Raw genomic sequence first — 25038 nt, 5'->3', positions numbered from 1 at the left:
TGTATTTTGCAGATCAACCATTAGGTTCCTAATTTGAACCAAAACTCCTTGGGTGTTCGGTTCTTAAAACTCCCGATTTATCTTGTCCAATTACGTGCTTTCGTGTTCTGGCCCAAGCACTTAATACCCACCCCTGTTGATCTCGTCATCAGAATGGGGTCTAACGGCATGCAAGACCCCCTGAGAGCAAGCGTTTTGCTAGCCGAGGACTTTGTAAGCCACATGAGCTCCCCCCTACGTTAAAGTCCCTTTTGACACGTCGGATTTTGTGCTGGATTTCCAGGCTTTTAGACGCACTTTCAGGAACGACCAGAGTGGCGCGGCTGTTAAAAAAGGCTTACCTCGAAGAGATGGAGCACCTTCGCCAGGCAATATAGAATCGATCCCCTCTGAGCCTGTGAAAGGAAGAGCGATTTGTCACCACGGCAGATAAGATTAAAGCCGAGAGGCCAGAAGCGCGGAGGGAGAGCAACGGCTTGGCGTTCGGAAGGACCAGGCGAATGCTAAAAATCTCTGCCCCTGCAAATCCGCTGCTTGTTTCGGGAGGGAGACCTGCCCTTCACTGACCAAGGTTCTTTCTTAGCATTAGGGCAGCTTACTTGCTGGGAGCGGCATTCCGCTCGGAGGCTCTCGTAGACCACGGCTTTGCAGCAGCTTCCGCTCAGGGACCAGGGCGGGCGGATGAAGAGCCAGACAAAGGGGGCCGCACAGGCGTTCAGGCGCTCCGTCAGGCTGAAGAACCGCGAGGCCTTCAGCCCGTTCACTTCGGCCCGGCCCTCGTCGGAGATGGACACTGGAGCGGCGGTACAAGAGACAAAAAGCAAGGCCCATGGTCACGCGCCACCAGGACGACTTCTGTACATCAAAACAGGCTGTCCCGAAGGGCCACCGAGCTTCTTTGACCCCAGAGACGGTCAACCGCAAGGCACAAGATATGCGCCCCGTCCCACGCAGAGCATGAAAACCTGGAATATGTGTGTGTGTGAGAGAGAAATAGACCATGTCATCAGTGCATGGCACTCGCATGAACAGGAGCAGCGTGGGGAGATTAAGGCAGGAAGGCCACACTGAGAAAGGCGAACTTTAGGATGCTTAGGGCTGATCCTGCATTGAGCAGGGGGTTGGACTAGATGGCCTGTGTGGCCCCTTCCAACTCTATGATTCTACGATCCTGCGTTGAGCAGGGGGTTGGACTAGATGGCCTGTGTGGCCCCTTCCAACTCTATGATTCTACGATCCTGCGTTGAGCAGGGGGTTGGACTAGATGGCTTGTGTGGCCCCTTCCAACTCTATGATTCTACGATCCTGCGTTGAGCAGGGGGTTGGACTAGATGGCCTGTGTGGCCCCTTCCAACTCTATGATTCTACGATCCTGCGTTGAGCAGGGGGTTGGACTAGATGGCTTGTGTGGCCCCTTCCAACTCTATGATTCTACGATCCTGCGTTGAGCAGGGGGTTGGACTAGATGGCCTGTGTGGCCCCTTCCAACTCTATGATTCTACGATCCTGCGTTGAGCAGGGGGTTGGACTAGATGGCCTGTGTGGCCCCTTCCAACTCTATGATTCTAACTCTCTGCTGACTTTAGCATCAGCATCCTGCGTGTGCCTCTCCCAGTCAAGGCACACTGGGCACAGAGAATCCCCCACGACCCTTTTAAGCACTCGCTCTGAACAACATTAGATCCAGGCGTTTTTATACACCTGAGTGCATTGTTCTTAAAGTCAATTTTAACGTCTAATGTGTAGCCGCCTTGCTGGCCCTAACTGGGCAGAGAGTCAGTCTGCAAAGGTTACACCCCGCTCTAGTAGGCAGCTCGGAGTTTGCACGCATACTCACAGCCTTCGTTGTAGAGGTAAGCGATCCCCAGTTTCACCGCAGCTTCAAAGTTCCCTTTCTCTGCAGCCCTGGGGAAGAATACGGAGGAGGGTGGTTGTTTTGGTTTGCTTTTCTAAATCCAAAATAACGGTGCCGGCCCTCGTTTCAGGAGGGCAGGTCTGCAGCAATAAAGCAACGTTTGACTCTAATAGCAACTTAAAGACCAAAAACATCTCCGGGAAACAAGCTTACAAGGGCCAAAGATCCCTGGATGCTCTAGGCTGATCTTGCATTGAGCAGCGGGTCGGACTAGATGGCCTCTAGAGACACCTTCTGTGATTCTCTTTGTCAGACTCCTGTCGCCTCTGTCCAAGCTCCCTTCAGTTCATAGAATCATAGAGTTGGGAGGGACCTCATGGGTCATCTAGTCCAACCCCCTGCACTATCCAGGACACTCACAACCCTCATCCATATCATGAATTTTGTAAATCCCAGCGATTCCCACCAGCAGAGCTCAGCCACATCTATTCGAACAGCACTTTGGCACGGTCTACAGAGAAAGCAGCCGAGTTCTAGAGAAAGCAGCCGAGACCCAACGCAATGAGATACAGTGATGTGAGTCTGTGCATCACCCAGGAGGGGCAGAGGGAAGGAGAGACATTCAGTAGAGCTTCCTCTCCCCTCACAGGAGAATTCACAAGGCCCATTAACAGTGATTTAGTAGGGGGAGCCAAGTTCACATGGAGCAGAACGCTACTGGCACTCCAGCAAAAGCTTTCATGCATCAGAACAGACCAAAAGGACGTCCCTTGGCAGAGAACGCTTTTAGGAGAAACGTGACCGCCAAACAGACAAAGAGTCTGATGCGTCCAAGGAACTGAGCTGACTCACGGTAGCTTAGGCCCGGATCAGTTTTGTGAGTCTCTCAAGGTACCGCTGAACTGCTGGTGAATTGTATTACGTCACCGGGAAGCGGGGGCCGCAGTGACAGAGTCCGTATTTTCATTTCCCAGGGGTTTTATTACAGCTCACGCTTCTCAGACAGCTGAACGAAAACCTCGTTTAAAAGGGCAAAGAAACCGGACGGGGCTCTTGCATGAAATACGGGAGGGCCTTCACCCTTCGCAACCCCATCAGGGGTGTCATCTTGGCGCCTTCGAACGCCTCGGGATTCCTAGCGATCCGGCAAGCTTACCTTTCAAACATTTTCAGATTGCTCGGCGAAGGCCACGCTTCTTGAAAACTGGCGCAAGCCCAGACGCTAGCGTGGTTATCGACGAGGTACTTAAGATGAGAGTGGACCTAGGGGGTGGAGGGAGAGAGAGAGAGAGAAGAGTGTTGTTAGTGCTATCCCAAACAGACTTGTAATAAGCCTCCTCAAGGCCAGGTAGTACAAAGAGTTGGGTGTATATAATGCACACACCCATCTCAGGCACGGCAGAAAGGGGCTCTCCCAAGCTCATTTTCAGCTAGGCCGTACTTATCTTCAGAGCTACCCGGAAAAGCTGAAAATATCCAACCCAGACTGATACCCATCTGCGAAAGCAGGGACCCTTTGCATTTGGTATCTCTTCTTCCTCTGGGGACCTCAAGGCAGCATTCATGTGCCTTCTCCCCCCATCCTTTCAACAACCTCATGAGCTCACTTAGGCTAGAGTGCAAATGAACCAAGGCTACTGCAGTTTCCTGGTCGAGTGAAAATCTGAACCCCACATTTCCTCAGTTGTTGCCTGACACTAAGCCAGGGATGCCCAACTGGGTTTCCAGGGAGCCCCGGGTTACGTGAGAGCTCCCCAGGGGTTAGGCAGCCTTTCCCAGAAGTCTAGAAGACCACTGACATCACTAGACACCACTGGAGACCCCTTCCCCTGTTGCTCTACAAGCCTGGTCTCTTTCTCCACAAGGGAAATAGTCAACGATCCATCAGTCGACGGGCTGGTTCCCTCCCTCGATTCTATGTAGGGGCCTATCACCCCTTCCTGGGCTCCTGGAAAGTATTTCTGGGGTTCCTCCCCAAAGGCCACCCTGCCCACTGCTCCACGCCCAGTTCAGCCCATCAGCTGTAGTATTAAAGAAAGGACTCACAGCACGCAGGGAAAGGAGGTCTTCGGCAGGCAGTCCCTTGAGGACGTGAAAGAGGACGTCCTCCGGAAGGCTCAGCAGTGTCAGGACTCTCGGCCTCTTCCGCATCCTTCGCTTCGAGGGGACCGAGAAGCACCCGGAACATCTGCAGTGGGTCACTAAAACAGGAGACCGGGGATTTCAGGAACCTGAAGCGGCCCTTCCAAAAACGCAAGCCGTTGTCCCACACCAGTGTATTGATCGCGCCATGTCGCTAGCTCTCATGATGGCCTGCCATTGTGAACCGGTTGCTATCAAAACCAATTGCGTTTTAACAAAACGTGCTGGGATAAATACGGAACCACACAGCAGAGGAAATACACTGAAATTGACAGGCACAACTAATGCCATCACAGTCAGTTTTTGCTGACGCATGGGACCCTGCTCATGCGCAACGGTGTTACCTGCTGCTAACCACAAGTACAAAGGCAATTTCCCTGGGTCACGCTTTGTCACTTCCTGTTATGGTGGTCATGCCACCGAACACAAAATAACGCAGTTCCAAGAATGGCTGGATGCTGCCAGAGCAACAATGAGCATTGGATGATCCATGTGTCAGTCGGGACACTAACCAGCAGCACGTTCCTAGGCATGTTTAATTCGGAAGCGAATCTGAGTGAGAGGATGTCTTCCCAAGCAAGCATGCACAGGGTTGTGTAGGGTGGCAACATGCACACAGTAAGCAAAACAAACAAGCAAAACAAAAACCACACAGGAAGATTTATCAACTGAGTTTTGCCACCCCTTCAAGGCCACCCTGCAGACAAGTTTAGTAGACCCCCCCAAAACTAGTTCATAAGAACTAAGAAATGATGCAATTCAGTTGTTATCCCATACGTAAGTGTGCTTAAGATAGGAAGTATGGCTTGTTTGTGGCTTCTTGTGCACTCATGCGTTTGTAATTCACTACATGCCACAGGCCACAACGCACATGTCCTCCTTTCTCCCCAGCACAGCAGAAGTGTAATAATAATCACCTTCATTCTTGGTGCCCGCCCTTCCTGTGAGACTCAGGGCAGGTAAATTTCAGGGCTGAAAAATCTCAGAGAGCATTATGCACTCAAAATTAAGCATGTTTACAGAACACTTAACTTTGGAAGGGCTATCCCTGCAGCATATGATGTAGCCTGTGGTTACCCCTGCCTAATCTATGGTTTGAACTGCAGTTGTGTTCTATAGTATTGCACTTAATTCACGGACTCACGAGTCATTCAAGCCAGTAACACACATAAAAATTGCACAACTGGGCTGTTAAGATTCAAAGGCAGGCTTGTAATTAGGAAAGCAGAAATGGGAAACATTGCAAATATAACTGAATTCAGATTCAAGCAGGGAGCCATGTTGGTCTGAAGCAGCCAAATAAATTTAAGGCCAACCAAGTTTTCTTCTAGGTATGAGCTTTCGTTTACATGCACACTCCCTCCAATACAATATCATGGCATGAAAACAATCCATTCAAATTTATAAAGTGTGAGGGTAAATTTACCTACAACATAACGTAAATGGTTAATAGATTCCAGAGATAAATAGGAAAAAACAGCAACTTGGATTTGCTGGTGATGACTTGAGATTGAATTGCATGGGATGGAATTGAATTTATCTATTTATTGTTTTTATTGTATTTATTATTGTAAAGTCTGTTTGCCTTTTATTTGTAAGCCGCCCCGAGCCGACTTGTCGAGAGGGGTGGAGTATAAGTTTAATAATAAATAAAATAAATAAATGAGATTCTTCCCAATCTGAAGCAAAAACCACCATCCAATGTGTACGCCCATTGGGCTAAAATGTGGCTTCCTTCTTTATGTTTAGGTTTTCTGTCTATTTAACTCAAGGCTACAGGATAAAACTCAGCACAAGACTCCAACCTGAAGGAATCCTGGATTTCTTATTTTTTAACTAAGTGAAAGAACTGAAAACAAATTCAACCTGGTCAAAATCTACGATGCACTAAACAAAGAAGCCTGACAAAAAATTATCCTGCCCTTTCAAAACTTAGCAATCTCTCTAAAACTACTGCTGCAGCTGAAGACGAACAGACCCCAAGCACCTTTAAGACCCACAATCTTTCATTCGAGGTGAACAAATTTTAGAGTCCAGAGGCACACTTCAAGGCCAGCACATTTTCATGTGTGGGTCTTAAAGCTGCTGCTAGACTCTAAATTCGCTCTGCTGCTTCAGACGGACATGGGACCCCCTTGAATCTCTTTCTACTCCAGGTGTGAGCTCTAGTGTGCATGCACACCTATTCAATGAAGCAGAAATAATGGATAGAGGAAAGCAGCAGGAAATTAGATGAGCCAATTCCCTGGGAGGGAGGCTCTGAGTAGACCTGCTTGGTGCGTCTTCCCAACCCTCAAGGGCTTTCAGGTCTCCCTAAAAACCTGCCCATCTACCCATCCCAAGAGGCACCCCAAAATGTTCCCCTTCTCCAAAGGCCCTGCAGCATCCCCTCCCACCATAGGCTCCGCTGCCTTTTAAAATCCACCCGCCCAAACTCCTCCGGAGCTTTAAAGCCAGCACAGACTCGAGTGTGGAGAAATGGCAGATGCGCCAGCAGCCGCCCTAAACCAGGCTCCATGTAAGCGCGCCCCGGTTTCCCCTCTTTCCCTCTTTCCTTGCCTCCCCCAAAGATGCATTGCAGAAGGCTTTTTCTTCCGAAGCGAGACCGAATTTGATCCAGTGGAGGGGTTGCAGCTAGCTCTGCAGATGTCCATGGACTACAATGACCATGAGCCCCTGCTCATGGTCATTGTAGACTATGGACGTCTGGAGAACCATTGTTTGGCCCCCACCCCCTGGCTTCCCGAGATACAGGTACCCCTTCCTGGTGAACCGGAGCTCCGCCCACAAAAATCAAATGCCACTACTCCTTTCTTAAGTACTCTTAAAAGGCTGCAACACTTTGTACTCTTTCTCCCAGGAAGTTACTTAGGGCAGTCCTGATGCAGAGTTTAAAGGCTTGTGAGGGAATCCTAAACCGCCCAACTCAGAAAGAAGCCCCACGCCAGGCCAAAACTGGCAGCCTTACTCTGGAGTAACTCTGCGGAGTATCTCTGGAGTAACTGCAGAGCACAGGGGAGCCAAACTGGCTCGGCAGATGGCCATGAGTGTCAATTACCGTGAGCCCGACAGCCTACAAGCAGGGGCGCATGGACTTCTGACAAGCCACCGCTTGGCCACCTACGCTGAGTATCTCTGGAGTAACTCTCCAGATGGCCACGGGCTACCATTATCATGAGCCCCTTCCAAGGTTGGCAGGGGCTCATGGTAATGGTAGTCCATGGACATTTGGAGAGCCACCGCTTGGCCACCCTGGCCGAGTAACCCTGGAGTAACTTACTCTGCACAAGGGCAGAGCGCAGCGGGACCTGTTTCCTTTGGGGCGATTTCATTCATTGGGGTCTTTAAAAGAGCAACACCCCCGCGACCCTTCAAGAGGCCTGAGGCCAGGGGAATGGGCACTCACCGCCCGCTTTCATGCCTGCGGGTCACCAGCGGATCCGAAGTTGCGGGACCTCCAAGTTGCACCAGGACTGACTCCGGCGCCCTTTCGAATTCAGCGCCTCTGCGGCCGGGGGGAGGAGCCTGGACAGGCCCCGCCCCCTCCGCCTCGGCAGCCAAGTTCCATTGACGGCCTTCCAGCGCCCCGCCCACCCGCCGGAAAATCCCGCCTGGCCGCTCCGCGCCTACATTTTCAAACCCACGGAGGGCTCGCGATTGGCTGAGGGGCGGGGCCCGGGTGCGGCTCGCGCGGCGCCGTCATTGGCCCGCCCCGAGATGCGGATTCGAATCGCGGGGCGGTTGGAGGTTCGGGAAGGGGGGGAGGGACGCCTCGCGCGGAGCCGTGGGGATGTGCGCAAGCGCGGCCCCCGGCTCAGCCAATGGCAGGCCGCCGTGGAACTTGAAAAATCCAGTCTGAGGGAAGATGCCTGTCACGGCCTTCGCCACAGAGAAAATCCCAGACAGTCACCACGCGCCAAATTAGGCATTGGCCAATTACTCATTCCTTAAAATTAAATTTAAAAACCTGTATAAAAGCAGGCAGAGCTTTCACCACACGCAGCATGTAGCCCTTAAAAGAACTCGGGCTCTCCAGGTGTCCGTGGACTACAATTCCCATGAGCCCCTGCCAGGTGGCAGGGGCTCATGGGAATTGTAGTCCACGGACACCTGGAAAGCCCCAGTTTGGCCACCTTAAAAACTGGTTCATCTGTTAGGGCCATTAAAAAAAGGAAATGTCACACAGATCTTGGTGCTTTAAAGACCACCATGTGTACGCCCCTTGGGATAAAATGTGGCTTCCTTCTTCACGTTTAGGTTTTCTGTCTATTTAACTCAAGGCTACAGGATAAAAACACAACCATGCAGCTTGTGACACCTTGAAGAGGGATCAATTTATGCAGGCTAAAACCTACGCGCTGCCAGGTCTCTCCTGGTCACTAGCAGGAGATGGGATGCAGGGAAGTTCCTGAAGTTTTGGGGAGAGAGCCTTGAAATTTTGAGACAGCGCCAATTATAGAGTCCACCTTCAAAGCATCCAGGGTATCCCGGGGAACTGATTTCTGTCACCTGGAGAGGAGCTGGAAATCCATAGGTCCAGCCTGCAGAATGGCATTCCTAAATACCCATTCCAAACCATTCGTTAAGTTCCCTGTTGAACAAAAATACTCTCAAATGGGAGTTTCTTTCAACTTGAAATTCCCTTCTGTATGCTTCCTGTACAAGTTTTCCAGCCTTCTGCCTAAACCCCCAATGCTGCCCACCATCATCAAGTATTAAACAAGCATTTCACTCCCCGTGGGACTCTGTTTCCTGCTGCATTTCTTCAGGTATCAAGTTTCTTATGCTAAGGAGCATTCAAAATGGCGGTTTCTCCATCCGCCAGGAGATTCTCCCCTTTCCCCCCCCTTATGTTTTTGTAAGGAAATTCACTGCCATCCACCTGCTATTCAGCTTGTGGGAGAAATCATAGGGTGGTAGTATATATATATATATTTTTTCCCCTCTCAAATAGCCGCTGGGATGGAGGTGCATGAAAATGACGCTGCAGGAAAAGACTGAATTACAGATCCTAATTAAATAGTTCCCAGGTCCCCTTAGATTAGGGGTACTCAACCTTCCTAATGCCGCAACCCTTTAATACAGTTCCTCCTGTTGCGATGACCCCCCAACCATAAAATTCTGCAAGGGTTCTTTCACTAAAATTAAACCGAAACTGACCAATGGCGTGAAGATACATGGTTCATGATTGTATATAAATTGTTTTTTTCCCAGGGTTTCTCAGTTCAGTTCTGCCTCTTGCCCCACCATGCCGATCTTACTCTTTTCCGCTGCTCCAGACAGACAAATGCTCTCTCGATCTACCCCGCAAGGCTGTTGTATGGATGGCACCCCCCAGCCAAGCTGCTTGCCCTGCCGCGACCCCTGTGAAAGGGTCGTTCGACCCTCAAGGGGTCCTCCTGACCTCCAGGTTGAGAACCACTGCCCTAGATTATACCACATCAGCGTTCATAATGAAAAGCTACTTTACAAGCTCAAACACAAATCCTGCAAGTAATTTTTTAAAGCAACAATCAGAATGTCAGGCTAGGTGGAACTTGTCCCTGACATTGTTTTCCATGTGCAGGGTTTTTTTTTTTTAATCAAACTCAAAAAGCACTCAATCTAGTGAAGCCTGCCTGCTACTGGGAGTGGTACAGTCCAGGCAGCTTTTACCACCTCAGAAAGAACTCACCCAATGCCCCTTCACACAGCCAGCCGTGAGTCATCGTGCTGAGCAAGCAAGTGATTCATGTGGTGCGGGGCCAGCCTGCGTGCAAAGAGGTTGAAACGACACCCGCCGTAGCTGTCGATCCTGCTAGTTCGGTGTGAAAGTGAGGAAAGTGCTGCAGTTCCCATCTGCGAAACGGCAGGGTTCCCATTTCATTGTGTCATCTCCCAGCTCCGTTTTCTAGGGGGGAGGAGAGAAAGAAAGCAAAAAGGTCTTCTATCTGCTCTTGCTCGGATGTTGATTCACCGATCTGACAGCCGAAAGTAATGGCCTGTTATGGGGGGTGAACGCTTTAATTCTGGCAAGATGAGAACCGTCTCCAGATCTAATGGCCCCGCTCGAAAGAGGATTTTGCAGGGGATGATTGATGCCCTGCTCGGAGAACAGAGACTAAACCTTCCCCAGTTGAACAGATTCCGTTCCAATCTGGCCCTTTTCAACACATATCAATTTTCAGGTTCTTCCGCATTATCTGGCAAAGGGCGAGAAAAAAATCCCCCCCCCCGAGAAATGCTCATAATGTGCAAGCCATATGGAGAAAAATGGGAGGCACTTAAGAACATGACGGTTCGTTTTTTGCCTTTCCCGTTCACTGGAGAAAGACTTCTGTAGTGTTCTTGCAGTTGCTTGGCTGCTGGCAAAGAGGAAAACCCCTCGTATTCACGGCCACGGCTGAGAGCATTTGAAGATGCCCTGTGGAATTGTTCGTTACCACTGCAGCCACCTAGTGGACAGTGCCTGTGACGTCACCGATAAGTCCACCCCGCCTGCCATTTCAGACTGCATAAAAGTTCCAACATACGCATGAATTCACATGTTCATCAGATTGCAGGCTTCCTCGCTGCACCACTGCAATGCGTGCAAGAACCCTAGCAGACACGAGATGGTCCTCTCTCCTTAGGTCCCAGCCCTTCCTGGGCTCGGCTTGTTTTATTTTTACACCTTTTGCAGCTGTATCCTGACCCTCTCCTGTTCTGCAGCACACACAGACTCTTTTTTTTTTTTTTTTACAAAAAGAGCTTTGGATTCTTTTCATGGGCTGCATCTTCCTCATTCAGCGACTCGGTAACCCCTAGGAGCAGACTCAGTGAAGGAGAAAGTCTGCTGACCGAAGGATTGTAAACCAACCAACCAATATGTACATGTTTTATTTGTATTTCCATCCTGTTAGCCTGGGGTGGCTGACATTTTAAAATCCATACATCGTGGGATGAAATAGCACACGATAAAATGCAATCTTCATTAAAAACCTGGTGAATACTTAGATCAGGGGTAGTCAAACTGCGGCCCTCCAGATGTCCATGGACTACAATTCCCAGGAGCCCCCTGCCAGCGTTCGCTGGCAGGGGGCTCCTGGGAATTGTAGTCCATGGACATCTGGAGGGCCGCAGTTTGACTTCCCCTGACTTAGATGGAAGACCGGCAAGGACATCCAAGAGGTAGCTGACAGCAAACCATCTCTGTTCACGCAGGGGTGCCCAAACTGTGGCTCTCCAGATGTCTGTGGACTACAATTCCCATGAGCCCCTGCCACTGGCAACGTCCCTACAAGTTCATTCCACCTTGAGAGCATCTTCCACTTCCAGAGTACAAGACTGCAGAATTTGCTAGTTGAAAAACCACCGTTCCCCCCTCCCCATTTAATTCTTTGATGCCCCTCCTGGAAGTGTGACCATCTCGCTTCTCACAAGGGAATCTGGCTACAGCTGTGGACCCCAAGTTCCCATGTGTCTACCCTGTCGTCTGTTGCTCAACTAAATTACCTAATAGAACCTCCCCAATTTGAGTCCAGTGGTACCTCTAACACCGACAAAGATTTATTCCAGGCTCGAGCTTTCGTGTGCATGCACACTTTGTCCTGCAAGAACGTGTGCAAGTGTGCATTCACACAAAAGCTCACGCCTGGAATAAATCTTGGTTGGTCTTAAAGGTCCTGTCCGATTCGAATTTTGTTGTGCTGCTTCAGATCAACCCGGCGACCCACTTGAATGGACAGAACTGCCATGAAGTTACCGCCAGGGGGCATACAATTCACATGTAACTGCAGCGATTTTCTCCACCACCTTGTAACTTGCAAGGAGGGGGGGAAAGTAATGCACACACGCAGATACAAAAACTGGCATTTTAAGGGAGGGAAATTATACGATTCTTGGCTCATCTCAGCTAAAAAAAAAAAAGGTAATCATCTTTAGAGGAACTATAAGCGTATTCATATTACTCAGCATGAGTAACCATTCGAGGGGAGAAAAATCAAGTTATTTCTTAGGATGAAGGGAACTTAATGGCTTCGTACACACCCAAAAGAGCAGACAGGGAGTTGGGAAGTGCCAGCCGTGGAGAACTGAATTCAGGGGGGAACGTTCTAGAAGGAGGAGCGGAGCGGGGAAATTTCAACGTGCGTCTGAATTTCATTTGAGAGGGGGCAGATTTGGTTGACTAGGGTGCCATATTAGGGCTAATCCTGCGTTGAGCAGGGGGTTGGACTAGATAGCCTCTATGGCCCCTTCCAACTCTATGATTCTATGGCCTGTGTGGCCCCTTCCAACTCTATAATTCTATGATTCATATTCTGCCCGAGCTCTGTGTGTGCATGGTTGTGAACCTGGGATTCGAATTTTAAAACTTTGTGTCACCTGTGCTGAGCATGGACCCCCCCCCTCCCCACACACACATACACACACACACACAGCAGAGGGAATAGAAATCCCTACAGAGAATGAGAGGGAAAACAGAGAAATAAATACATTTGCATTTCCGTGCAGATGAATACATGCAGCTCCCCTATGCTTGTTGACGCAGCTGGGCTTCACTGGCTGCCACTCTGAGCAGAGTGCCAGTTTAGCAATGTCAGGGCAGCTCCACAAGAAACAGGTTATGGCGCTCAGGCATAGAAACCTAGGATAGAATCCTAGAATCATAGAGCTGGAAGGGACATCCTGGGTCATCTAGTCCAACCCCCTGCACTATGCAGGACACTCACAACCCTCTTGCTCATCCACTGTCACCTGCCACCCCCTTGAGCCTTCACAGAATCAGCCTCTCCGTCAGATGGCTATCTTTTCCTCTTTCAAGTGTTCACCAACCAAGCAAGAAGCCGGGGCTTTGAATGCCGAAACGGAGTGGAAGCCCAAGAGTTAAGCCCCGTCCTTCCTTGCAAGGTGAACTAAGTACACACCGAGCCTGCAGTTTGCCTCAAGGCATCATGGGTGATGGCATACTTTCACAACATGGCCGGCTTAGCTCCCATTAAATCTCTTTCTGGCCCAGCTAGCTGTTTGAGTTGCGCCACCGTGAAATTGTTCACATTTCTGTTTGGAATCCGGATCGTTTCTGATGTCGCCGGAAACGGTGGTCAAGTGGCCACCAACATAGAGCAGGGTGATCAAAATGGACTACAATTCCCACGGGCCCCTGCCAATTGGCCATGCTGGCAGGGATTCATGGGAGTTGTAGTCCATGAGCATCTGGAGAGCCACTGTTTAGTACCCACTGCTATAGAGTTCCCTGGGCAAGAGACATTCAGGAATGGTTCACCACACGTGACCCTGGACTTCCGTCGAGGTCTCCCATCCAAACACTGATCCAGGCCTGGCCCTGCTTAGCTTCTGAGATTAGGCCAACCGGGGGGGGGGGGGCGATCATTTTAAGTCCCCCCCCCCCAATTTTCCCAGCTGGTTCTCCCACCCTCTAAGAAGTGGGAACGTTCCAGCCATTTGACCTCCCCGCCTCGGCTCATTCACGATCTCCCCCCATTCTGTGTGGGCATCTGAAAAGAACCATCCCCTGCAGCATGCCAAATTGATCCTGAAAACAAAACACAAATCTCCCTTTAGTTTCTACGACTCTGAGCACAGCGGGAAGCACAGACCGTGTAAAGGCAAGAAAGCATTCATCTGAAGAAAGGTGCTCATTAGAACGACGTACGCGAGCTGAAAATAACCGTTCTCGTTCAACTTACACATTTCTAATGCCAACGGTGCGTAGACGCCGGATCCGAGAGAGAAATTTGGCTTGCTGAGAAGCTTATATAGCCGTTTCTGACAGTGATGCAGAAATTCCTGATCTTCCCGTTGATTGCTTTGGAATTCTTTGAAAATCTGGGCATGCGGCAGCACTACCACAGAGGCCGGCTGGCTGCCTACACCCCTGGGGAGATGGAGAAATAGGTTAGTTTTTGTGCCGTTTCACCGGGGTCAGAAGCATCCCGACTGTCTTTTCAACCTCCTTCTGCCTCACCAAGGCAGGTCATTTCCCAAAAAGTCTTTAAAGGACGCATGGGACCAGGAAAGCCCTTGCTTATGAGTTCTACAAAGAGAAAAAAGCCATGCAAGTACTTCCGGGGCAGACCCCAGGTTTCTAGGTCTTTGATTATTTTTCCTTCTTCTCAGCAGGAGAATTAGCGTCTTGGAATAAACACAGAACGCCACCTTGAACTCGACGACAGCTATGTATGATTAGTGAGCCATGGAGTTAAAAACAGTCAACATACCCAGAGAGGTTTATTTGCAGGTAATTGAGGAATCGAATGTTTGGAAAGAAACATTGGGAGCCGCATGACAGCTGTAGGTAAACATTGCACAGCCTCCAATATGTTCGCTCTGTTATTACTTCTTCCTCCGTGGAGGAGTCTAGAGTCGTTTTATTAATAGCCACCTTGGCAAGATCGGGGAATGCCCATTTCGGTTAGGAGCATCTGCACGATTGCCGTCTTGCGAGCCCGGGAGGGGGCGTATCCCTTCCGCAGTGCCACAGAAGACGGACACGGATCGTCAACGAAGCCACAAACTCACCTTAGGGCCAACCGCCTGCTGAGATGAGCATTGTTGTTGTTGTTTGGTGCAAAGTCGTGTCCTACCCATCGCGGCCCCCTGGACAATGATCCTCCAGGCCTTCCTGTCCTCTCCCATTCCCCGGAGTCCATTTAAGTTTGCACCGACTGCTTCAGGGACTCCATCCAGCCACCTCATTCTCTGTCGTCCCCTTCTTCTTTTGCCCTCGATCGCTCCCAGCATGAGGCTCTTCTCCAGGGAGCAAAGGAGCGCCCGGGGCCAGCAGAAGCCTCACCGGCCCTCCCCAGCCAGGACGCTCCAGCAGCCGGGAGAAGCCTCCGGAAGACCTGCCGGTGGGGGGGGGGGGGGGGCTACGCAGCCTTCTCCCGCCCGCCCTAGCGCCCATTTTATTCCCCTTTAAAATGGGCTTTATTCCTAGTGATTCCATAAAACACTAAGCCAAAGCCCACGAGCTCTAGAAACCTCTTACACAGAGACCTCTTACACTGGCAGTCTTCAAGCAAAGGTTGGAGACACACTTTTCTTGGATGCTTTAGGATGCTTAGGGCTGATCCTGTGTTGAGCAAGGGGTTGGACTAGATGGCCTGTGTGGCCCCTTCCAGCTCTAGGATTCTAGGATTCTATGATCCTGCGTTGAGCAGGGGGTTGGACTAGATGTCCTCTATGGTCCCCTCCAACTCTATGATTCTGTGATTCTGTGAAAAGCTGAGACAGGTGTGCCTAGTAGGCATGGACGGGGGAACGAATAGGGGGGAATGCTAACCCCTGGACTGGCCCTTCGTCTCTCGTCAGCTCTGGGCAGTAGGGAAAGAGGCCAGCGCAAATGAGGCAGAGTTCCGGCTCGACAGACACCTGGGCCTTGCCGTCTGTTCCCCCTGCCCGCCACGCAGCTGGCCTCGCTGCCTTGATCTGCCTGCAGCAGTTCTCCCCGGTGAGTCATAACAGATGGAAACACAACCGCCCGGGAGGGATCCTTCTACTCTCTCTGGCGGAGGCCATCGTGGCAAGGGGATAGATGGTCGGGCAGGACGCCCCGGGGCCGTTTACGCGACTGTCAGAGCCGAAGAACGATGTTGTTCATTACGACATGACAGAAAGACGTCTGGGGCTGAAGTGCGCGAGGATAATAGCTAGACAGACGGACAGACCAGGCAGACGCAATCCAATTAGCATTTTGCAAAGACGGCATTCGGCGGGCACGGAGGTGCTTTCCTGGCTAATTATCAACCGGGGCCGACTCGACTGCGTTGCCGAAATCCCAGGCCTAATGACGCTTCCATTCCGTTCCCGAGGAAGAGCTGGAGCGCGGGCTGAGAAGGGTGCAATTCTGATTAGGGCTGTACCGTCAGCGTGGAGCAGTGTATACCCTGCCATGAAGAAGAAGAAGAAGAAGAAGAAGAAGAAGAAGAAGAAGAAGAAGAAGAGGAAGAAGAAGAAGAAGACGACGAAGAAGAAGAAGACGAAGAAGAAGAAGAAGAAGAGGAAGAAGAAGAAGAGCTGTTTTTGAATCCCCTGCTTTTCACTGCCTGAAGGAGCCTCAGAGCGGCTTACTGTCGCCTTCTCTTCTGCTCCTTGGGCTCAGAGAGAACTGCTCTGTGAGAACAATCCTATCAGGACTGTGACTGACCCAAGGATGCCCACTGGAGGACCTTGAGCCAGTCTCTCTCTCTCTCTCTCCTTAACCTACCTTCTAGGATTTTGGGGAGGATAAAATGGGGAGGGCGCAACCATTCCTCGCAGGACAAAAGATCTTTCTTTGGGGAATCGTCGCACTTATTTAATCTCCAAGGACCCTGTGTGGTCGGTTAGGCTGAGATTACACAGCAGCACCAAGGTCACACCGCAAGCTATCATGGCGGTGTGGGGATTTGAACCCTGCTCTTGAAGATCCTAATTTGATACTCTAACCACTGCATCACCTTGACTCTTTTATTCAGTCCACGTACTTTTGAGTCTCTTTTTTCGACGCAAAAAAACTCGGGCATGAAACAGCTAAACGGATGCACGTATTTACAACGCTAACAGCGGCCTCCTAAACACACCATTCTAAGGCCACTTGCATCATTCTGCTTAGATGGCCGAATGACTGCCATGATCCAGGGAGGTTTCATCTCCCTTTGCCTCAGGGAGAAGTTGGGACCCTTCCGCAGCGTCTCCCAGGCCGGCTCGGACCAGGAACAGAAGAACGTAGCTCACCTGCACGCACCTCGCACCCAGAACCTCCATCACGTCACCCCGCCGATACAGCACCCACCTGGGTGACAGACCCCCCCAGCCAGCCAGCCAGCACCTGATTCCAACAAAGAGATGGGGGGCGGGCGCACAAACATCACACTGCCGAATTCAGCGGCTGGCGTCTTGCTGCAGGGGCCCGACGCTCTCAGACGGATGAGTTAAACAATTATCTGGAAGCCGTTTTACAAAATTGTCTATTCCCTAGCTTCCCAACGGCTATTTCCCACCGATCACAGCCCGCGCTACACTCCATTATCTCCGAGAAGCGCAAAGAACATGCAAAGAACCCGCTAATTGTTTTACTTACACGCTGCACACTCCCCCCCCCCCATTAACTGTTCCCATTGGCAATCTCTTGGAAGCAAGAAAAGGCAGGCAGAAAGACCAGCAAGAAAGGAGACTTCGTGCCAATTGCTGTGTGTTCCAAAGGAAACATTTCATTCTGGCCTTCTCTCCCCCATTTCTAATGACCTGTTAGGGAATTCTTGGCCGGATCCTGCTGCTTTGCAATAGCGCGAGCCAGTTTTCGACAGACGGACTAATGGATTTGGGCTTCTATCTTGGCTGTTTTCAGACCGACTTCAGTTTTTCCTTCTTTGAATGCTCTTCCCATGCTTCGTAAAGACGATCATTTCAGGAGCCGTCCGGAGATGCAGGAGCCTTTTGTGGCGAAAAATAAGCCAAGGGGGACACGCCTGCGGGACTGCCTTTTCCCTTCTAATTCTGCCTCCCCAAGAGATTAAAGAGCTTCGGACTGGCATCTGCTCAGGGTCCCCAGCCCCAAAACTGGATGACTGTCCGTGCCAGGATCTCTAATCTTTCCCCCGATAGCTGCCCGTTCTCTGCCTCCAATCGTCACCCTCCACATCCTGCTGTTTCTCCAATTTTTGAAAAAGCAATATATTCTCTCTCTCTCTTGCGGCAGTCAGGATATTCATATGTCTTCATCCCAGGAGGGAGATGAAAAAGATCCAACCCAACCGGCACGAGGCTGGATTCTCTGGCTCAGGAATTTGGCTCTGGAGGCCTATTCATGATATGAATCTGTTTACAATATTGTGCCCCTAATCGCTTGGTGCACCTTGTGCGGGAAGGTAGGTTGTAGCAGTTGCCAGGGGTGACCAGATGCTCAATCGCTCGTGGGGATGTTGTTTTAGAAGTAGGGATGGGCACAGGCCCTCCAAGTTGTTGGATGCTCCTGCACCAGCCCTCCAAGTTGCTGCTTTGAAGTCACGTAATCATTTTTGATTGAATGGAAACAATCTGTCTGGAATTGTATTTATATTTTTTTATAGCCCGCCCTTCTTGTGCAGCTCAGGGCAGGTGACAACACAGGCTGTACCGCAATCGTCAGAGAAACAATTTCCCGTCTCGGTTGGCACGAGTTAATTTAAATTGGGTGGGAGGGTGGTGTCAAAGTTCTCAGAGCAGATCTTCCCTTCATTTCCAGTGGACCACTTCTTGGGCCTCGGCCGTAGCCCCTGGCGGAAGCTCTGTCTTGCAAGGCCTGTGGAACTGATCAAGACAGTCTTCCACCAGGAAGGGCCAAGGTCAAAAAGCAACACCCAAAATCCACATAGAGTGGGCCACGTCCTGTAGAAATCTTCTTCTTCTTCTTCTTCCTCTTCTTCTTCTAGTTCTTCTTCCACTTCTTCTTCCTCTTCCTCTTCTTCTTCTAGTTCTTCTTCCACTTCTTCTTCCTCTTCTTCTTCTTCCTCTTCTTCTTCTTCTTCCTCCTCCTCTTCTTCTTCTTCCTCCTCTTCCTCTTCCTCTTCCTCTTCCTCTTCTTCTTCTTCTTCTTCTTCTTCTTCAAAAATAGGTTCCCCAAACCTTATTTCATGTTTTGCTTGATATTTACGTCAGCCTGGGACGACTTCTGAAGATTTGCTCGTGATTAATGTATCTTGGGAACGCCTGAGTACATTAGCGGTTCAGATCTCATTGTGGCTCGATTAAATCAATTTTTCACAGATTGTATCAAATTACTATTGGGAGAAGTGTCGATCCATTCCCAAGGCTCATTTGACGCATGCAGATCCATGGAGGAAATCAATCTGCAGAATTTAGCACATAACAAAAACAGCCTTGAGGATCTGGTATCCCTTTTAAAAAGCCCTTGCATTTGAAGACACACGAGTTCTTGCTGCTGCAGGTAACCACTCGAGTGACTCTTACTGGAAGTGACGGGAGGATGAAAAAGCATTTTAATTTTATTGCCGCGGTTTGGCAAAACTCAGAGGAATGCAGGCAGTTTTCCTAGTTTTTCATCCGCGTCTTCTATAAAGAAAGGGAAACCAACATGTTGAAAGACGTGGCTTTAGAACCAAGGGGGCTATAAGCGAAATGTTGTTTTTTAAAGAGCAGGAATTGTTTCAATCCGGTGAGGTCAAATATGGATATAATGCAGGGAAGTTAATAGTCCATGCGCCAAAGTGCAATCTAGCAGTGACTATGTCACAGTGGCTCTTGGTAAGCAAAGGTGTCATCGCTCCTGGGAATGCCATTGGCTTAGCTGCTGTGATGTCACAGAGGCCGTGGAGAGGGAAGGGAAGGAGAAGGTGCATTTTAAGGCCAGCAAGTTCCATATTAATAGTTCACACTCAGCAGCCACTATATTGCAGTGGCCCTTGGTAAGCAAAGGTGTCATCGCTCCTGGGAATGCCATTGGCTTAGCTGCTGTGATGTCACAGAGGCCATGGAGCGGGAAGGGAAGGTGCATTTTAAGGCCAGCAAGTTCCATATTAATAGTTCACACTCAGCAGCCACTATATCGCAGTGGCCCTTGGTAAGCAAAGGTGTCATTGCTCCTGGGAATGCCATTGGCTTAGCTGCTGTGATGTCACAGAGGCCATGGAAAGGGAAGGGAAGGAGAAGCTGCATTTTAAGGCCAGCAAGTTCCGTATAAATAGTTCACGCACAGTCCTCACAAGAGACTCCTCTGTGCTCTCCATCCCAGATGGTTAAGGGAGTTGAGTTGCTTAAAAACCGTGAAGTCAGTTGTCGATTTCGGAGCAACTTGTGGCCTAAACCGTCCCCCCCGAGACCCCCCGCAAGGCAGACAGGACGGGGATGGGGGGGAAATGGAAAGCTACAGACTGAGGCTCTGACAGTGCAAAGGAGGTCAGACTCTTCAAACGACGGGTTACTATAGCAGCCTGGATGGTAATTGCGCCTCAAAAACCGCTTCCATTATTTTTCACGCTTGCTGGTTCTCTCCAGCTGTACCGAAGACAGCCTCATCTTTCCCAATTATTTCCCAGTGATTCTGTGGAAGGTTTTGGTCATTAGCTTTGCAGGGGGAAAAAGAGAAAGAAATGAAAAGGCCCCACAGTGGCGAGATGGAAGCGACTCTAGAGGAAGAGGAAGTGAGCGCAGTTGTGGGGCAGGGGCGGCACGACACAGCTGGGGAACTTTGCATTCCGCCCCACTCACGGGGGACTCTTCCACGTCCCTTGAAACAATGTTTTTATTAAAAACTAGGGGCCAAGTTCGTTGCATTCAGGAAAACAATAGGCGCTAGATATTGGGGGTGGGGGGGAGAACTCTGCGGACGGCCTCTCCCTCCCTCCAGGACCTGGAAAGGCTGCAGGCAGCTGTTAGGGAACTCACCGGCAGCTCTCTCACCCGGCAGGGATCTGCAGCCTCCGAGCCTCGGAGGGAAGTGAAAGGAGGAGGGGTGGTCAGGGGTGGGGGACGGAAGGCGATTGGCTGGCTGCTGGAGGAGGCACTCAGGGGCGGGACAGCCGCCCCGAGTGGGTGTTAAACCCTGAGTAGCACTTAAGCCATGAGACCAGCTCCTCCTCCAAGGCCTTCCCAGAATTATATAGCGGAACAGATGTGGGAGGTGGATTTTAACAGGTCTAATAGTTCTCCCCGATCCTTCGGCAAGGTTCCGGGCCTCCCGCAGAGCCGTTTCTTGACATGTCAAGCATGCTGGATCACGGATAGCGATCCCGTTCCCCTTTCCCGAAATGCAGACTGCCTGGAAGGATTCCAACGTGGAAGGCGAGACAAGAAACGAGTGGGGCATCCTTCGAAGGACACGACAGGGATACCTGGCATTCCCTTATTATTGCTGTCGTGCCTTGCTGAAGAGGATCAGGGGCTGTTGTTCATTATTGGGCCTGGCAGCTGCCTTTTCTAATTTTTTAAATTTTCTCCGAGTCTGATCTGGGAAGCCAAGCTGAGTCAGCTCTGATTAGACTATCAAGGAGTCCAGAATTCATTGCTCAATATCAGAATAGGAGGCAGGCAGACACAAACCATCTCAGTGAGTCTCTTGCCTTGAAAACCGTACGGCAGGAGTGACCAAACAGCGGCACTCCAGATATCCATGGACTACAATTCCCATGAGCCCCTGATGACCAGCAGGGGCTCATGGGAATTGCAGTCCGTGGACATCTGGAGAGGCACCCTTTGACCTCCCCTGCCCTATGGAATTGCAGTAAGTTTGTTGTGACTTGACACCATTTTCCACCACTGTAATTCTTTTCTATCTGAGACAGAAACTGAACATGGCAGTGGGATTCACCTGCACTTGGTCACATGGATATCTGGTTCATGTATAAAGCAGGGAGCGAACCCACCTTCAAGACGCTAGAACTGTTCCACCTTGGATGGAGGATTGTCCTATTTCCAGTAAAAAGATGTCATGCTTTTGTCTGCTCTCCAAAGCTTTGTGACTGCTTTAGCACCCTAATTAGACACAAGACAGGATGTGCCGGTGATTTTAGATCTGTAATATTTTTTTTCTATTTTTGGGAGCTCTGTTCTCCAGACTGATTTTTAATAAGACCAGTTGCAAAGGATGTATAGAGAAACCAACGCTATGAGGCCGTGCATCGCCAGCCGCTGCCGTGACTTCATCTTCTATAACAGGGGTAGTCAAACTGCGGCCCTCCAGATGTCCATGGACTACAATTCCCAGGAGCCCCCTGCCAGCGAATGCTGGCAGGGGGCTCCTGGGAATTGTAGTCCATGGACATCTGGAGGGCCGCTGGCAGGGGGCTCCTGGGAATTGTAGTCCATGGACATCTGGAGGGCCGCAGTTTGACTACCCCTGTTCTATAACTATAATTCAGAGTATAAAAGAGGTGATGAGCTTGAGAATATCTTTCCGCGCGGAAGATAACGGGCATTTTAGATGGCTACAGGAAATCCAGTTTCATTTATCGTCTAAAACCCACGGATGCTTTCTCCTCGCCTTCTAAGCACCTCCCCCTGACAAACCACAACTCATATCGGTATCAATGACATTCAACTAGAAAGGCCAATAAAATGACCTGATATGTAAGTTTCATGTGTTTAGCTATTTAAAGCTTTTAGCTGTTTTATGCTTTTTGTCCGCTGCTTTCTAACTGGTTGATTTTGCCCATGCTGATCTATGACCATCATGAAGATCTGAACTGAACAGAACATGTATGTGGCTCTTTGTTTCCAAAGCAATCCTATGTTACTGTTTGCTTAGCAAAGGCTAAAGAAGAGCTGCCCAGAATGGGGTCCCATGGGCATGTTTGGAAAAAGAGCCCCCCAGAATTAGCTCTTGCCCATAATGTGGACCACAGCTCTTTCATGTTGCTCACCAGAATTTATTATATTTATATTTATATTTATATTTATATTTATATTTATATTTATATTTATATTTATATTTATATTTATATTTATATTTATATTTATATTTATATTTATATTTATATTTATATTTATATTTATATTTATATTTATATTTATATTTATATTTATATTTATATTTATATACCACCCTCCCCGAAGGCTCGGGGCGGCTTACAGGAAACAGGAGAAAGATACAGATAACATGGTGACAACATGTGATAACAGCAATACAATTGCAACAACAATAACCTTAAGATGATAACGACAATAGTATTAGAGAATGACGGAACTGTAAAAGAACCTCAGCTCAACTCTTACTGGGACCCAGTGGGTTAGGCGGATTGGTAGCAGTTGTAGGAGGAAGAGGTGGGCTTGGAACTGTGGAATTCTTGAAACAGCGTCGGAAGGTCTACGGCATGGGTGGCCAAAGAGTGATTCCCCAGATTGCCAGGGACTACAACTCCCACGAGCCCTTCCCAAGACCTTAGAGCGGGTCGCTAACCATGGTCACACTTTGGAATTCTGGCACAGGGTGGTCGACACAACCACAGAACAGCTGCTGTGGGAGGCAGAGCCAATCACAAAAGAGCCACTGTGGGGGATGAGCCAATCACAAAAGAGCCACTGTGAGAGGCTGAGCCAATCACAAAATAGCCCCTGTGGGTGGCTGAGCCAATCACAAAATAGCCACTGTGAGAGGCTGAGCCAATCACTGTGAGAGGCTGAGCCAATCACAAAATAGCCACTGTGGGAGGCAGAGCCAATCACAAAACAGCCACTGTGGTGGCACAGCCAATCACAAAATAGCCACTGTGGGTGGCTGAGCCAATCACAAAACTGCCACTGTGGTGGCACAGCCAATCACAAAACAGCCACTGTGGGAGGCAGAGCCAATCACAAAACAGCCACTGTGGGAGGCTGAGCCAACCACAAAACAGCCACAAAACAGCCGCTGTGGAAGGCAGAGCCACATATACAGCCCAAGGGCAAAGAGAAAATCTATGGGACCCAAAGGAGGAGTACCCCACCATAGGTGGTGGTCATCCTCTCCCTGATTTTTCCAGCAAGGTGGGTGGGTTGGTTGCCGCCCATTGTTGGTCGTAGTTTAATTGTTGGTTTTAGTGGAAATGGGGGTTGTAGGGGTTTATACTGATTTATTTTGTAACCCACCACGAGCCGGCTTTGCCGAGAGTGGTGGGTAATAAATGCAACAACAACAACAACAACAACAACAACAACAACTACTACTACTACTACTACTAGTACTACTACTACTACTACTACTAGTAGTAGTAGTACAGGAGACAAGGAGTAATCTTCAACAATACACTGAGAAAGAGGAAGGACACAGAGAGAATAAAAACAGCACTGTAATGCCCATTACCCCTGAAATGCTATTTCACACTGTGAACCTTTCTCTGCTTTTTAACCCTTGAAACATTCTTCAGGCCTCAAGAAACCCTGGAAGCGGCACAATCATGCGGAATATGGGAACCGCAGCTGTGGACTTGCCCACCCAGGGCCTCTCTTCTCCCCACCCCCTCCAGGCCCATCACGGGCCATTTTGGGACGGGGGGGGGCAGGTCAACAAGATCATAGACGGTCAGGTCACCCAATGAATTTAGCAAATTTAATAAACGGATTGAAAAAATCAATTAACTCCCACCCATTCGGGAAGCCCTTCCGGGGCCATCAAGAAACCCGAGGGTTTCCCGAAACTACGCCGGAGAGCTCCTGCCAGTCCAGCAGAACTGGTGCACTGACTCATGTTCAGCCTTTGAGGCATGCAGAACTTTATGCCACCCGGGGACCAAAGTTTAAATCAATGCTTTTCCAGGTTTGAGCGTTTTTTTGGGGGGGAGCAACCCAGCCTGTTTTTAGTGATTCAACTGCACATTTTTGCCTGTCTGTGAACATTTGGCAGTGTTCTTTGACAAGGTCTCGGCGTGGCTTGAAGCAGGCCACGGAGACAGATGCTCCATTTAACAAGCTGTACTGCAGAACGCAAAAAGCTCCTCCTAATTATATCAGGGCACTTAACCTCTTCTCCACCTAATATCTTCTGCCCGCTGCAGACCTTGAAAGAACAGAGGAAGCCGCCTCTATAAGAACCACCTCTCTCTCTCTGTCTCTGTCTCTCTCTCTCTGTCTCTCTGTTTGTTTGTCTCTCTCTTTCTCTGTCACACTCTCTGTTTCTCTCTGTCTCTCTCTCTCTTTCTGTTTCTCTGTGTCTCCCTTTCTCTGTCTCTTTCTCTTTCTGTCTGTCTGTTTCTCTCTGTCTCTCTTTTTCTCTTTCTCTGTCTGTTTCTCTCTGTCTCTCTGTTTCTGTCTCTTTCTCTTTCTGTCTCTCTCTGTCTCTCTCTCTTTGTCTCCCCCCCCCCCCCCGCCTTTTTTGATCCATGATTTTCAACTCCTCATCTTGCAATTAGCACAAGGGACAGAAGCGCTAATCATCGATCATCCTTTACGAGGAGGAGAAAACAGCAGTCGTTTATCTGGGTGTCGAATCTGTCAGAGATGAAATTACCTCCTTAAAAGCTGAGTGAGCACGGCACTCAGGGTGAGGAGGTGGAGAGCCCCTCCCTTCCACCCACCCCTTAGCCTATTTGTTTTATCAGGGCTCTCTTGGCCTATTTGTTTTATCTTAGATTATGTAATTACTATTATTAATTAATTATTTCTATTTAGAC

The 25038-nt window shown here is 49.6% G+C and overlaps 1 protein-coding gene across 2 annotated transcripts in view; it reads right to left on the bottom strand.

Moving 5' to 3' along the window:
* The window catches only part of CCNF (cyclin F), a 56149-nt gene that overhangs the window by 9381 nt on the left and 21730 nt on the right, over window positions 1-25038 (bottom strand). The window contains exons 2-8 of one of the 2 annotated variants that reach the window (XM_077316531.1): window positions 13666-13853; window positions 9672-9887; window positions 3902-4056; window positions 3012-3118; window positions 1838-1905; window positions 600-793; window positions 342-395 (exon numbers count right to left, since the gene is read on the bottom strand). In XM_077316531.1, the coding sequence (XP_077172646.1) occupies window positions 342-395; window positions 600-793; window positions 1838-1905; window positions 3012-3118; window positions 3902-4056; window positions 9672-9705 (612 nt within the window). In that variant the 5' untranslated portion in view covers window positions 9706-9887; window positions 13666-13853. Of the gene's footprint in view, window positions 1-341; window positions 396-599; window positions 794-1837; window positions 1906-3011; window positions 3119-3901; window positions 4057-7403; window positions 7591-9671; window positions 9888-13665; window positions 13854-25038 lie in introns of those variants that run through there. The other variant, XM_077316532.1, reaches the window with a different exon arrangement.

The sequence above is a fragment of the Paroedura picta genome, chromosome 17 (assembly GCF_049243985.1).
Source record: "Paroedura picta isolate Pp20150507F chromosome 17, Ppicta_v3.0, whole genome shotgun sequence".
Taxonomy (NCBI): Eukaryota; Metazoa; Chordata; class Lepidosauria; order Squamata; family Gekkonidae; genus Paroedura; species Paroedura picta.
This window is presented reverse-complemented; position numbering and strand designations above follow the sequence as displayed.